Source organism: Macaca thibetana, chromosome 13 (assembly GCF_024542745.1).
Source record: "Macaca thibetana thibetana isolate TM-01 chromosome 13, ASM2454274v1, whole genome shotgun sequence".
Classification (NCBI taxonomy): Eukaryota; Metazoa; Chordata; class Mammalia; order Primates; family Cercopithecidae; genus Macaca; species Macaca thibetana.
In genome coordinates, this window is record NC_065590.1 from 9,066,523 (window position 1) to 9,082,542 (window position 16,020).

Consider the following 16,020-nt stretch of genomic DNA (forward strand, 5'->3'; position numbering starts at 1 on the left):
CTGGACTAAGGTGACCTGCCTGCCTCGGCCTCCCAAAGTGTTGGGATTACTGGCGTGAGCCACTTTGCCCAGCCTATAATCTTTATAACTAAAACAGTTAGGTATTGGTACATGAATAGGCAAATGAACTGACAGAATAAAACAGAAAGTCCAGAGACAGACCCAATATATTAGGAAATTTAGTACACATTAAAGGCCATCATCGGTAAGGAAAATATAGACTGTTTAATCAGTTTGTTGGGAAACTGGACAACTATATAAAAAAGATAAAATTGAGGTTGGCCACAGTGGCTCACGCCTGTAACCTCAACACTTTGGGAGGCCATGGCAGGCAGATCACTCCAGTCCAGGAGTTCAAGACCAGCCTGGGCCATGTGGTGAAACCCAGTCACTACAAAAAATACAAAAATTAGCCAGCCGTGGTGGCAGGTACCTGTGGTCTCAGGCACCACAAGGGGAATGAGGTGGGAGGATCGCTTGAACCAGGGAGGCGGAGGTTGCAGTGAGTTGAGATTGTACCACTGCACTCTGGCCTGGGTGACAGAAAAATACCCTGTCTCAAAAATAAATAAATAAATAAAAATTTTAAAAAGATAAAATTCAATGTATTCCTTACACTCTTTACTAATAAGAAATGAAACTGGCCAGGTGCGGTGGCTCAGGCCTGTAAACCCAGCACTTTGGGTGGCCGAGGCCGGTGGATCACTTGAGGTCAGGAGTTCGAGATCAGCCTGGCCAACATGCTGAAACCCTGTCTCTACTGAAAATACAAAAAATTAGCCAGGAATGGTGCCACCTACCTGTAATCCCAGTTACTAAGGAGGGTAAGGCAGCAGAATCATTTGAACCCGGGAGGTGGAGGTTGCAGTGAGCTGAGATGGTGCCACTGCACTCCAATTTGGGCAATAGAGCTAGACTCTCTCAAAAAAAAGAAATAAAACCACACAAGTACTAGAAGAAAACACAGGTGAATTTGTCTTTAACCTGGAAGACAGAGAAATCTTCCTAATTATAACTCAAATTCAAGAAGCAATATCAGAAAATATTGATACATTTGATTACACAGAATTTTCTTTTTCTTTTTGAGATGCGGTCTTGCTGTGTTGCACAGGCTGGAGTGCAGTGCCTAGTCACAGGCAGAATTACAGAGCACCACAGCCTCGAGCTCCTGGGCTCAAGTGGTCCTCCTGCTTCAGCTTCCTGTAGCTGGGACCACAGGCACATGCCACTACACCTGGTGAGATTACATCAAATTTTTTTAAAAAGCTTTTGCACAGTAAAACATGGAAACAAATACTTGAAACTTATATAACAGAGAAGTTGGTATCTCACATATATAAAGAATACTAAAAAAAAAAAAAGGACTAGAGATAAGAAGAGATCATTCCCATTAGAAGAAATGTAAATGGTTTTTAAACATGTGAAAAATGTTCAACCATGCACATAAACAAGGGAAATAGAAATTAAAACTACACTGTGAAACCATTTCTCATATACTAGACAGGCAAAAACACACAAGTTTGGACAACATCCTCTGTTGGCAAAGCTGGAGGGAAACAGGTACTTTCATAGGTTGCTGGGGAGAAATAACATGGTGCAACCTTTATCAAGGGAGACTATGGCAACACCTCGCATTTATACTCTGACTCTGCTATCTCCTTTCTAGAAAGCTTTCCAATAGATACACTGAAAACACACATGCATACATGCAAATATAAGTTCCTAGGAATCGCTAAAGACTGAAAAAGACCCCAAATGTCCATCAATAGATGGAACGCATTATGGTACCTCCACACAGCAGAATAGTGCACAGCTATAAATATCAAGGAAGAATCCCTCTACATTATACTCTGAAGTGACCACTTTAATATATTAAGTAAAAAAAAAAAAAAAAGCAAGGTGAAGAAAAGTACGCTACCATTTGGCCAAGAAGGAGGAGATACAAATATTTACATATTTACGTTGTATTTTAAAATGCAAGAATAAACCCTAAAAATAAAGGTTACCTATGGGAGAGGGAGACTTGGCAAAAAACTGGCTGTAAGCTTAGACCTCTTTGATGATATCTTGCTGTATCCATCTGTCCTGGAACTTTGTAAACATTTATATAATAAAAAATAAACCAAAGCAATTTCTAACAATCAAAAGTAAAATGAAACAAACAAATCTAAGTATAAATCTGGTTGATGGCATAACCACACAGAGAAGAAATACTCCAAGTGACTTTGAAACACAGTAATTTGACTATATTTCTAATATCCTAAGGACAGAAAGAACCACAAACCATCAAAGTTTCCAATAATTATACTGTGGGAGCGGTAGTGTTGGTCCTGTTACTCTGTTGTATGTACTGCGGGATAAATCAAAGGAGTAATTATGTTGAGGTAGTAGAGAAGTAAGATCTTTGGTGTGGTTGAAAGGAAATACAGGTACAATGATGGATTGGTTCTATCAACATGATTTCACAATGAAATTATCTTTACAAAATATATACTTGCCCAGGTGCAGTAGTGCACACCTAGGGTCCCAGCTACCTGGGAAGCTGAGGCAGGAGGCCTGCTTGAGCCCAGGAGTTCAAGGCCAGTCTGGGCAACATAGCAAGACCTTGTTTCTAAAAGAATAAAATAAAACAAAAAAAGACATATTTCCCAGCACTGTCTACTGAAAGAAGGGTCTAGAAACATGAGCAACAAGCACCCCTAGCTCCCAGACTGTGGTCTGTAAACATCGGGGCTTTTTGGAGAAATGGCTGAAACCAGACCCAGGACAAGAAATGTACGAGGTGAGTTGGGAGCATCCTGAAAGTCAAGGAAGCAATCAGATTTCCAGTGGCATGAAAAAGGGACTGAAGAGTCCGCCTGAATAAACTCCCAGCAGGCATGGATGAAACCAAGCACATCACACACATTTACGTCCATGAGTTTATAATGATACTTTTCAGAAAGCCATTTCTGTAAGACAGGAGAGACCCCCATATTGAAAACTGAATAACCGAATTGATTGGCAGTAACTGTCCATAGCTGTTAACATTACAGAGCAATGAAGGCATTCACATCAAATATATCACATCTAGATATATTTGATATTAAGGAATTACTGTCAGGTTTTTTAGGAATTGGGGTTTTCTTAGGTAACTTAGAAATATGTACTAAAATGTTTACAGATGAAATGCTATGATGTCTGGGATTTGCCTCAAAACAAACATGTATAAACTGAGAATGCCTGATGTTGGGTGATATCTCTACCTGGTTCATTATGCTATTCTCTTTATTATGTAAGTTTATATGTTTTCTACAACAAAAAAGTTTCACAGTATGGAATTCCTCAATTTTTCAAAAAACAAATGTGGCTGGGCTAAAGATTTTTTCTTCAAAACGTAAGACTCTATAGTGTCAAACCATAAAAAGACATGGAGGAAACTTAAATGCATATTACCAGCTGGGCGCAGTGGCTCACACCTGTAATCCCAGCACTTTGGGAGGCCGAGGTCAGTGGATCCCTTGAGGTCAGGAGTTTGAGACCAGCCTGGTCAACATGGTGAAACCCCATCTCTACTAAAAAGACAAAAATTAGATGGGCATGGTGGCACATGCCTGTAATCCCAGCTACTTGGGAGGTTAAGGCAGGAGAATCACTTGAACCCGGGAGGCAGAGGTTGTAGTGAGCTGAGATTGCACCACTGTACTACTCCAGCCTGGGCGAGGGTGGGGGGAAAGAGAAAATCCTATGACCAAGCGAAAGAAGTCAATCTGAAAAGGCTACATACTGTATGGTCCCAACTAGATGACACTCTGGAAAAGAAAAAACCCATGGAAACAGCAAAAAGATCAGCGGCTGCTGGGGCTTAGGGGAAGGGAGAGATGAACAGATGGAGCACAAAGGACTTTCAAGGTGGTGAACGGATTGTGAATGACACTATAATGGTGGATTCATGTCATGACATATTTGTCGAGCACAGTCCCTAATATGAACTACGGGCTTCGGGTGCTAACAACGTGTCCCCGTACCACTGTCATGTGGATAACGGGAGGGCAGGAGGTCCATGGGAATTCTGTGTACTTTCCCCTCAGTTTTGCTGTGAACCTAAAACTGCTCTAAAAAATAAAGTATGTATATATATATATTTTTTTAAAGTGAAAATCAAGACATATACATGAAATAGTTCGTGACAGGAATTCTTGTTTGTCACAAGAAAATGTGTTTGCACTCAGCACTTTGAAATGAGGTGTCTATACAAAAACTCTCCAAGGATAAAAAATACCAGTGTTAAACGGAATGCACTCTCGCCAGCATCCCTGTACCATGAACATATACACGAATTCTAATATGAGCCACCCCTGGCTGGAAGACAGGAGACATCACTAAGGTTAAAGCACTGATTCTTAATTTTGATAAGGCTGTCTGGAGAATTCGGTAAGGCCACAGAAGAACCACTAAAGCCCCTTTTGAGGAGCTAGCTATGAAAAACTTTTTGGTGGGATGAAATGACAGGACATAAAAGAGAAAATGTTATGTACCTGACATTGAAAATACTTAGTGAGCTACTTCAACTCCTTTTCATTATTATTTATTTATTTTATTTCTTTTAGACAGAGTCTCACTCCGTCACCCAGGCTGGAGTGCAGTGGCACGATCTCAGCTCACCGTAACCTCCGCGCCCCCCCAGGGTTCAAGTGATTCTCCTGCCTCAGCCTCCTGAGTAGCTGGGATTACAGGTGCTCGCCACCGCACCAGGCTAATTTTTGTATTTTTGGTAGAGATAGTGTTTCATCTTTCGGCCAGGCTGGTCTCGAACTCCTGACCTCAGGTGATCTGCCTGCCTCAGCCTCCCAAAGGGCTGGCATTACAGGCGTGGGCCACCGTGCCCGGCCTGAAGTTATTTTTGTAGTTATTTACTTAAAAGAATTTTCCCGCTGTTGGAGCGGGTAGAAAGGTAGACATAAGCAGGAGCGAAGAGGTCCTGAGAAAGGGAGGCCTGGAAAATCCCACATCCCAGAGACCATCAAAACGATGCAAGCTGGCCAGGCGCGGTGGCTCATGCTTGTAATCCCAACACTTTGGGAGGCCGAGGTGGACAGATCACTTGAGGTCAGGAGTTCAAGACCAACCTGGCCAACATGGTGAAACCCCATCTCTACTAAAAATACAAAAATTAGCCAGGCGTGGTGGTGCATGCCTGAAATCTCAGCTACTTGGGAGGCTGAGGCAGGGAGAATTGCTTGAACCTGGGAGGCGGAGGCTGCAGTGAGCCAATATTGTGCCACTGCACTCCAGTCTGGGCAACAGAGCGAGACTCTGTCACAAAACAAAACAAAACAAACAAACAAACAAACAAAATGCATGCTAGATATGAGGAGAGAGGAGAGAAAGAGGGTAAAGGAGAAATTCCAAAGAGACATGCAGGTGCAGTAAGTATGGACCTAACCGCTGTACAACCTTCCTGGGGTGGAGGTAATGAGCAATGCAGCCATTCGGTGGGATTCACATCCAACACCGGCTGTACATGCGCACCAACTAATAGTAAGAGAGGGCCCCACAAGCTTAGGGTAGAAATTAGGTGGGAGAAAAAGGCGGGGACTTAAGGCAGAAGCGGGAAAAGCAGACAAAGGAAAAAGGCAGAAACTTAAGAGAGAGGTGGGAACTTCAAGAAAAAAATCCAGCATCATAAAAACCTGAGGCAGAACTCTCAGGGCTGCTGGCTTACTCTCTCAGTATCCCACTCTGCCTCATCTTTCAGAACGTACTGTCTCTCTCCATATAAACTCTCTGTTCTCTATTTCCCTTCCTAAAGCTCTCTGCTATCTCTGAATTGTCTCTTGGCCAAAATCTTTCTCCCAAGATAACTAAGGGCTGAGAATATCCGCCCTTCCTGGTAACACCACCAGAGCTGTCTTCAAGCTCCACTTCAGTGTGAAAGAAACTGGTTTTATGACTGCAACCCCATGTTCACAGAACAATCGAACTGGATTTCATTCAGCACTGGTCAAGCACTGCTGCCTCTGTCTTGCCACACATGCCCAATGTCACTGAGGATTTATTCTGCACAGTGCCAATCTCACTCTCCAGTTTCAACATGCAGTCACGGAGGCCACCCAAAAAGACCAGGTGCACAAACGCATCCTCCTCACCCAGCCCTCCGGGGCCCGCCAGCAGGAACTCCTGTCTCCCTATCCTCTTGACGATCGGCGGCCTCTCCTCGCTGCAGTAGGGAAACAGGTCCTGGGAGACGCCCGTGCTGTAGTTGTGGATGATGTACTGAGTGGTCAGAGCCAGACACAGGAAGTGGCCGTCCACAGCCACAGCGAGGGGCTGCTCGGAGGTCGACACCTCCTTGACGATCTGCACCCGGTCCTCATACACCAGAAACATCTGGATGGTTCTGCGTTTGACAGAGATGATGCAAACTTCTACACAGAATGGGTCCCCGCTCACAGGGTTCTCATTCAGTGCAAACGTGGCTGCCCCCTTGATGCGGGCCCCCGAGGGCACGGGCTCGAGGTTCAGCATGTTGACCAGGCTGATGGAGTTGTCACACAGCACCAGCAGCCTGTTGAGCGCTGAGGCTGCGCGCAGCTCGTTCACGGGCTTCTTGAAGCCCAGGTGTCTGTGCAGCTGTTTGGTGGCAGTGAACGTGGCCGGCCCGGCAGGCACTGGCCTCTCCTCCAACAGGAAGTGGTAGACGAAGCAGTCGTTGGTACCCACGTAGAGGTCCCTGCCGCAGCACTCCACACACTCTATGTTGATGCGCTCCTTGTCGCCCATCAGCAGCTCCCGCTCCACGGCAGAGACAAGCGTAAAGGCTTTGATGTTCATCATGTCTACTGGCTGATCTGCTGGAAGAGAAAGAGGAAAACTGATTTTAGAGGAACAAGGAAGAAGCAGAAACAGCGGTTGCAATAATGATACGTGGATTCCCTAGTTAGCATGTTCATTAAAGGAAAACATTCTATGCTGTCAAAAAATGGAAAGAAACCATTTCCCCACTGACCTCCCCCATCGGACAGCAAGAGACCCCAGCAGAAAACCACACACACACCCCTCCACACACACCCACACACACACATGCACGTGCTTGTGATCACATGCCATCCCGCTCAGTCCCCACACAGAGTCACCTGGAGCCTCCTCGCATTGCTCCTGGGAGACACGCTTGCAGGCAGAAGACAAATGCACGCATTCACCCACAGGCAACATAACAGAAGGATTTCTGTGAGGCAGGAGGATGACTTGACCCCAGGAGCTGGAGGCCAGCCTGGGCAATATAATGAGAGCCCATTAAAACAAAGAAACAAAAAAAAAGGATTTCTGAAAAAGGCAGAAGTGATCTTCATTGATCTTCCCTGAGTTTCGACAGCTACTTGAATATGTACTTTAGTCAGTGAACACAACCACAGTCGCAGGATCCTGCCAGGGACACTGAGGCAGGTGCCAGGCCTTGCATTCCTTTGTGTTCTTCCCAAAAAGGCAGGCGCATCAGCCCCAGCTCCGGAGGAAATGTATTCATTTGGAGAGTAAAGGTGTGCCTCGGAGCTCGAAAGGCTTTCAGGTGGCGAGTGGAGCTATTCAGTGGATGTGTGGACTGGTCCCTGGTTCCCACTGAAAGTGAGAGCCTGTGGCCTCCTACTTCATCGTCTGTGGAGAACTGTGGCTTCACACTCCACAAAGTCAGAGGGAGAAGACCAGGCAAGGTGGCCTTTCTGACTTCTCAGGCGGCCAGAAGCAAACTCAAAGGCACAGTCCCTGTGATCAGGAGCAGGGCAGGGGATCAGAGAGCTGGAAAGAGGACTGCAGAGAATGACGGGAGCTGCAGGGCAGCTGGGAAGTGAAAGGTTCCCTATCACTATCACCTCCTCACCTCAAGCTCTCTGAACATGGAACAGTGCTGCTTCATGAGAGCTTAAGTTCCTAATACTCAGAGGCATTCCAGCAAAGTGGGGAAGACCTCTCAGAAATATTCAAGAAAGGTTCACGCATCAGGGAAGGGAAGGAATCAGAAAACTTCTTTGGTGCCTTTCAACTAGAAAATTTCGGAACTCCACAATTTCTTGTCTGCCCCCATCCATGGGGGTAATGACAACTACACATGAGAGAGACTCCAGCCCCCTTCCCTAGCTCAACAAAACCCCCAGGAGGGGGGTACCCCAGGGCTGAGGAGGCTTGTCTGTGGACATGTCAGTCCTTCCTGTTTTTTCCCATCGCTTGAGCAAATTACTTGTTGCTATGGTCAGAATGTTTGTGTCCCCCTAAAATTCATATGTTGAAACTTATCCCCAGAGTGGTAGTGTTGGGAGGTGGGGCAACTGGGAGGTGATTACGTCATGAGGGTGGAACCCTTATGAACGGCATTAGTGCCCTTATCAAAGAGGCCCCAGAGTGCTTATTTTTTCCTTCCATCCACTGTGTGAGGAGGCAGCTGGAAGGCACCACCCTTGAGGGACGGACCCTCACCAAACACTGAACCTACCATGCCTCGATCTTGGACTTCCCGGCCTCCAGAACTGCAAGCAAGACATTTCTATTGTCTATTAATTACCTAGTGTACGGTAGTTTGTTAACAGCAGCCTGAACGGACACTTGGCTATTCCAGTCTCAATTGCCTCATCTGTGAAATGAGCATAATAACGGTACCTACTTCATAGGATTGTTGCATGAAGTAAGTCAGCTCATATGAAATACTGACAGCTGGCACACGGCACTCAAACTTTTGGATCTCATCATAAGTACTATGATTCCCTCCCAGTCTGGATCAGCTCCTATTCCTCTCTCAAACTACCAGCTTGCTTCTGGTGTTTATTTCCCAAGCTGGGCACCAAGAGATTAAACTATGCTGTCCTCTGTCCTCAGATATGGGTAACCTGTTCACCTCCACCAAAAGACAGCCTGCATCATAAGCCAGAACACACACTCACACACCTGCCCCACCCCACGACATCTTCACACTCATTTATGGGAGCTCATCTTCACAGAAACTATGGAAAAGAGATGGGGGAAGTGTAGAGGGAGGCTCAAAAGGCACCCCAGAGAAGGAGTCATGTCCATCTACCTCGGGGCTGTGGGAGCATCCCCAGAATCCCAGGTGAGGCCGGGTGCAGAGCTCCTGCAGGCTTCTACAAATAGTCTCTGGCACAAACAGCTCTTAAACAACGTCACGTATTTGTCCCAACCAAACACAACCACCGAAACCCACCTAGACAATGTTTTTTTCTCCATGTAAATGCTAATGAGTAAAACCCAGATACTGAAATGTCGGCTTCCAGACATCTAAGTTAGTGAAAGTGAAGTAATACAAAATACTTCTTCCTTCATTGATTAATCAATCAAGGTTGTCTTTTTTCAATGGCAGGAGTAAGCAGTTCTGCTATTTAAAATATAAATTGTGTCTTACTTTGCGGAAGGAATAGAGAAACAAACTGTGGGCACCTATAATCAAACTCCTTTTATTTAGCTTCTTAAAAGTATATTATCCATAATTCCAGCCCCTGTCTTCAGTTAGCACAAGGGATAAACTAAACACATTTGCAGTAAAGAATATTAGAGAAAGAATCAAACTCCTCATATTTAGTCTAAATCCTGGGGTAGATAGAGAAGGGGAGAGGGAGAGAGAGCTGTAAAAAAATATATGGTTTACTAAAAAGTCATAACTCTATATTTAAAAAGAAATGCAATATTGTTTCACTATCTAGTAAACTAGCTACTCAAGCCTTGCTAAAGATAAGCTTCCTATTACAGGCCTTTAAATTAAGGACTTGCTTTGGTAATTAAATGGTAATAATGCAGAATTATATGGAGGTAAATGAAAGCTGAAGAAGTAACAGGCTAGCACTTAAAAATGACTTATTCTTAACCCTGTCTCTACAAAAAAATATAAAAAATTAGCCAGGCATGGTGGGGCACACCTGTATTCCCTCCTCCTCAGGAGGCTGAGGCCGAAGAGCTGCTTGAGCCCAGCGGTTTGTGGCTTCAGTGAGCTATGATGGCACCACTACACTCCAGCCTGGGAAACAGTGTGAGATGCTTTCACACAGAAAAAAATAAAAAATAAAAAAAAAGAAAAAGAAAAAGAAAAACGAAATAAAAAATTAGCTAGGAGTGGTGGCTCATGCCTGTAATCTCAGCACTTTGGGAGGCTGAGGCAGGTGGATCACCTGAGGTCAGGAGTTCAAGACCAGTCTGCCCAATGTGGCGAAACCCCGTCTCTACTAAAAATACACACACACACAAAAGTTAGCCAGGCATGGTGGTGGGCGCCTGTAATCCCAGCTACTCAGGAGGCTGAGGCAGGAGAATCGCTTGAACCCGGGAAGCAGAGGTTGCAGTGTACCGAGATCACACCACTGCACTCCAGCCTGGGTGACAAGAGCAAAACTCCATCTCACAAAAACAATAATAATAATAATAATTTTAAAAACTATTTTTTAAGCAGTAGGAAAATTCTCTCCATGACCTAATTCACATGACATATTTACTTAGATAAAATATGAATCATAAAAAGATAGATAAACTTTAGGCCACACCTCTGTATTTTCATTAAATATAGCCTGCTGGGGTTCTGAATCAGAGAATTTTCAACATGGCAATAAAAGGAAACGTTTCTCTAAGGTGTACAATTCATATTTTACTGTGTGATCTCAAAATGATCTAAAATTTAAACTTTTTGTTAGAACTTCACTTTAAGGCTTACCTATAATCCTAACACTTTGGGAGGCCAAGGCAGGAAGATCACTTGTGCCCAAGAGTTCAAGACCAGCCTGGGCAACATACTGAGACTTGGTCTCTATTTTAAAATAAAAATAAGAATATTAAATAAAAAAAATTCACTTAAAAAGCATGATTATAATAATTTAAAAGATCAACATTTTAATGTTTTCTTAGAATTTCAAAATACATACCCAGGTAGGGAAGAGATTGGAAAATGCTAGCATGCTCAAGGACCATAATTTAATTAAAGCTAACATTGCATACGTAGCAAGAACCTCTAAGTATGCAAAAAACTAAAATAAACAATTATAAGACACAATCCCACTTCCTAAGAGTCTCCCTGTCCTCTTAAGGAAATAGGACTAGAAAAATAAATCAGTAATAGTATAAAGCAATATGTGCTAAGGGTCAAAATAAAAATATTAGTAATTATTTCCTACCAGGTTAAGAATATGCACATTGTCATTTTAAAGATTTTGCCACTGGTGATAACCAGAATCTTAGTCAGCATCTTTAAAAATGCTAATGTAAAAATGCGACTCTTTTTCTACAAATGTACACGGAAACATTATCTTTTATTCAGTATCTGGCATCATTTTAAAAGAACTGATGACTTTTGGCCGGGCATGGTGGCTTACGCCTGTAATCCCAGCACTTTGGGAGGTCCAGGCGGGTGGACCACCTGAGGTCAGGAGTTCGAGACCAGCCTGGCCAACATGGTGAAACCCCATCTCTATTAAAAATGCAAAACTTAGCCAGATGTGATGGCACATGCCTGTAATTCCAGCTACTTGAGAGGCTGAGGCAGGAGGATCACTTGAACCTGGGAGGCAGAGGTGGCTGTGAGCAGAGATTGTGCCACTGCACTCCAGCCTGGGTGACAAGAGTGAAACTCCGTCTCAAAAAAAAAAAAAAAAAAAAGAACTGATGACTTTTGGCGTCTTCCCTTACTCCTCAGGAAGTTTACTAAACCTCAGTTCAAAAATGACAATTCTATTCTTTCTGGCTACACATGGGGCTGGGAGCCACAGGTTTTATATTACCTGTAAGTTTCAAAGAAAGTTTCTGTGTTCTTTACTTGGAGACCGGTTACAAAAGCTATATAGGCTTCTAGAGGCCCCACTTCTTTTCACAGCACAGAGCACTGGTTACATCCTGATTTAATAGACACTGTCTATCCTACAAAGCAAGTACCGGGTCCAGATGGATCTCCAAGCGAGTTCCACTAAGCACCCAGGAACCAACTAATTCCAATTTCACATAATAAATGTTCCTAAGGATAAAAAGATAAATGAAAGAGGGAACATATCCTTACTTTATTTTATGAAAGTAGTAGAAAGTAAAACTTTGATATTCAAACCAGATAAGGATATAGGAAGAAGGAAAATCACAGATCATTCTTACTCACAAACAAACCTGAGAAAACACTAAATGTTAGCACATGAAATCAACAAATATATATTAAAAATATAATATGGCTAAGTTGGGATGCAATATTGGTTTAAAGTAATAAAATCTGTTCCTTTAGCTCACATTTATAAATGAAAAGAAAACAACTAATTATTTCAATAGATGCAGAAAAAGCATTAAATTAACTCATAAGATAAACAAAATAAATTAAATTAAATTTTAAAATCTTTCATTTTGAAACAAGGAACAAGACAAGAATGTCTACTATTGCCATCTGTTATGGGTTGAAATGAATCTTCCCCAGCCATGCTGAAGTCCTAATCCCCAGTACCCGTGAATGGGACCTTATGTGGAAATAAGACGATCAGAGTCATTTAGGGTGAGCTCTAATCCAATATGACTGTGTCCTTATAAAAAGGGGACATTTGTACACAGAGACAGACACATACAGAGAAAAGACAAGTGAAGACACAGGAAGAGGAAAGAGATCTATAAGCTAAGGAATGTCTGAAGTTCCAGACCTTGCTCTCAGATTTCTACCCTCCAGAAATCTGAAGTAATAAGTTTCTGTTGTTTAAGGCACCCAGCCTGTAGTACTTTCTTACAGCAGCCCTAGAAACTAATACACGATCTCAGTTCAACACTGTATTAGGAGTCTTTGCCAGTACCACAAAACAAGAATAGTTATAAAGAATTGAAAACAGGCTGGGCTTGGTGACTCATGCCTGTAATCCCAGCATGTTGGGAGGCCAAGGCAGATGGATCACCTAAGGTCAGGAGTTCAAGACCAGTCTAGCCAACATGGTGAAAACCTGTCTCTTCCAAAACTACAAAAATTAGCTGGGCATGGTGGCAGGCGCCTGTAATCCCAGCTACTTGAGAGGCTGAGGCAGGAGAATTGCTTGAACCTGGGAGGCAGAGCTTGCAGTGAGCCAAGATCGCACCACTGCACTCTAATCTGGGTGACAGAGCAAGACTCTGTCTCCAAAAAAAAAAAAAAAAAAAAAATCGAAAACAAAAACATAAAATTATAATTATTCACAAATGACATTACTGTTTACACAGAAACCCACAAAAAAGCTATTAGAATTAATGACTTTATAGTTTAATTTTTTTAAAAACCAAAGTAGTTTGAATTTCTAGCCCCAAAATTACAAACTTGAAAAAAAAAAAACTTACAATAGTAGAAAATATAAGGTATGAAAGAATTATCTAACAAAGATATTTAAGATCTTTATGGATAAAGTAATAAAATTTTATTGTTTGACATTAAGGAAGACCTAAATTATCATCTTGGAAGGCTTTCCTGCAGAAATTGAAAAGCTGGTTTTAAATTTTAAATGGAAAGCACAGAACATAGCATAGTCAAAAGTCTTGAAAATGAAGAACAAAACTGAAGGACCTACACTAACTGATTTCAGAAATTGCTCTAATACTACAGTAATGAAGACATGAGGATAGACAAACAGGTCAAGCCCCAGACTGAGAGAAAAATGTGTAATGCATATATCTGGCAAATGACTCATATCCAGAATATAGAAAAACTCCTACAAACCAATAACAAGAAGACAAACATTTTAAAAATGGGCAAATGACTCAGACACTTTCACAAAAGGCATATGAATGGACCAATAAGAACATGAAAAGATGCTCACCATCTTTAACCAAGATATTTATTTTAAGCCACAATGAGCTATCACTTCACACCTACTAGAAGAGCTACCATTAAAAAGATCGCCAACACGAAATGTTAATAAGGACGTAGAACAACTGGAAATCTCATACGTTGCTGGAAGGAGTTTAAAAGGGTAAACTTTGGAGATCTGTTTCGCAGTTTTTTATAAACTTAAACATGCATTTGTCCAGTTACGTCACGTTTAATATTTCCACTTCTCTTGTGTATATATCTGTATCTACAAAAAGACATGTATAAGATATAAGATATGCACAGCAAGCTTATTCATATTACCCAAAAAAAGGGAACGGCTCAGTTTTCCCCACTTACCCCCATTTAATTGTGGCATATTTATACAGTGGAATACTACTTAGAAATAAAAAGAAAGAAACTACTGACAAAGGCAACAAATAGATGACCTCAAAAACACTGAGTGGAAGAAATCATGCCTATATTATATATTTCCAATTACCTGAAGTTCAAAAGTTGGCCACGCTAATCTATAGTGACAGAAATCAGAACAGTGTTTACTTTGGAAGGAACAGGGTGACTAAGTGGAAAGGGACACAGCAAACTTTCTGGGTAACAGACATAGTCTGTATCTTATTTAAGGTATTACCTATGCAAGTGTAAGGAGTTATCAAAATTCATTGACTTTTGTGTTCTGTGTATTTTACTGTATGCAAATTATGTTTTTACAAAAAAAAAAAAAAAAAAAAAAAAAAATTCCCTACCTGATCCAGAGAAAAAAAAGTGCCATTCCAATACAAACTCTTACAGGTACACGGAGTGTGTGTGTGTGTGTGTGCGCGCGCACGCGTGTGCGTGTAACTCTAAAAGCAGATTCTAAAATTCACATGGCAGACTGGTAGCAGTGGCTCATCCCTATAATCCTGTAATCCCAGCACTTTGGGAGGCCGAGGCGGATGGATCGCCTGAGGTCAGGAGTTTGAGACCAGCCTGGACAACCTGGTAAAACCCAGTCTCTACTAAAAATACAAAAATTAGCTGGGCGTGGCTGTGCACACCTGTAGTCCCAGCTAGTCAGAAGACCGAGGCAGGAGAATCGTTTGAACCTGGGAGGCGGAGGTTGCAGTGAGCCAAGATTATGCCGCTGCACTCCAGCCTGGGTGACAGAATGAGACTGTGTCTCCAAAAAAAAAAAAAAAAAATTCGGCCGGGCGCGGTGGCTCACACCTGTAATCCCAGCGCTTTGGGAGGCCGAGGCGGGCGGATCACAAGGTCAGGAGATCGAGACCACGGTGAAACCCCGTCTCTACTAAAAATACAAAAAATTAGCCGGGCGCGGTTGTGGGCGCCTGTAGTCCCAGCTACTCGGGAGGCTGAGGCAGGAGAATGGCGGGAACCCGGGAGGCGGAGCTTGCAGTGAGCCGAGATCGCGCCACTGCACTCCAGCCTGGGCGACAGAGCGAGACTCCGTCTCAAAAAAAAAAAAAAAAAAAAAAAATTCACATGGCAGAGAGGGCCAGAAAAAGTTAGACACGTCTGAAAAATGGCCAGGAGACTTGACTCAACAGATAAAATATAATCAGAAACCATGGTAATTAAGATAATGTTGGACTAGCACAAGGCCAGACCTAGAGAACACATCTGGGTGCCCGGAAACAGGCCACGCGTATGTGGAAACTTGAAACGTGACTAGGGTGGCACTGTACATGTGGGGCATATACCATGTATACACATGTACAGTAAACAGTGCTTGGTGTACTGGATGTCCATAGAGAATATAAGAAAGCTAGATTCTGCCAGGCGTGGTGGCTCACACCTGTAATCCCAGCACTTCGGGAGGCCGAGGTGGGAGGATCACAAGGTCAAGAGATGGAGACTATCCTGGCCAACATGGTGAAACCCCATCTCTACTAAAAATACAAAAATTAAGGCCGGGCGCGGTGGCTCAAGCCTGTAATCCCAGCACTTTGGGAGGCCGAGATGGGTGGATCACAAGGTCAGGAGATCGAGACCATCCTGGCTAAAACGGTGAAACCCCGTCTCTACTAAAAAATACAAAAAACTAGCCGGGTGAGGCGGCGGGCACCTGTAGTCCCAGCTACTCGGGAGGCTGAGGCAGGAGAATGGCGTAAACCTGGGAGGCGGAGCTCGCAGTGAGCTGAGATCCGGCCACTGCACTCCAGCCTGGGCGACAGAGCAAGACTCCGTCTCAAAAAAAAAAAAAAAAAAAAAAAAATACAAAAATTAGCAGGGCATGGTGGCAGGTG

At 43.1% G+C, this 16,020-nt stretch overlaps 2 protein-coding genes across 2 annotated transcripts in view; one reads left to right on the top strand and one right to left on the bottom strand.

Annotated features, from left to right (window-relative positions):
* TGFBRAP1 (transforming growth factor beta receptor associated protein 1) overlaps window positions 1-6,958 on the bottom strand; it is a 41,439-nt gene extending 34,481 nt beyond the window's left edge. The window contains exon 1 of the mRNA XM_050754192.1: window positions 6,129-6,958. Within this exon, the coding sequence (XP_050610149.1) occupies window positions 6,129-6,816 (688 nt within the window). The 5' untranslated portion in view covers window positions 6,817-6,958. The remainder of the gene's footprint in view (window positions 1-6,128) is intronic.
* Window positions 1-16,020, top strand: part of ECRG4 (ECRG4 augurin precursor) — a 903,650-nt gene that overhangs the window by 132,734 nt on the left and 754,896 nt on the right. The window lies entirely within an intron of this gene.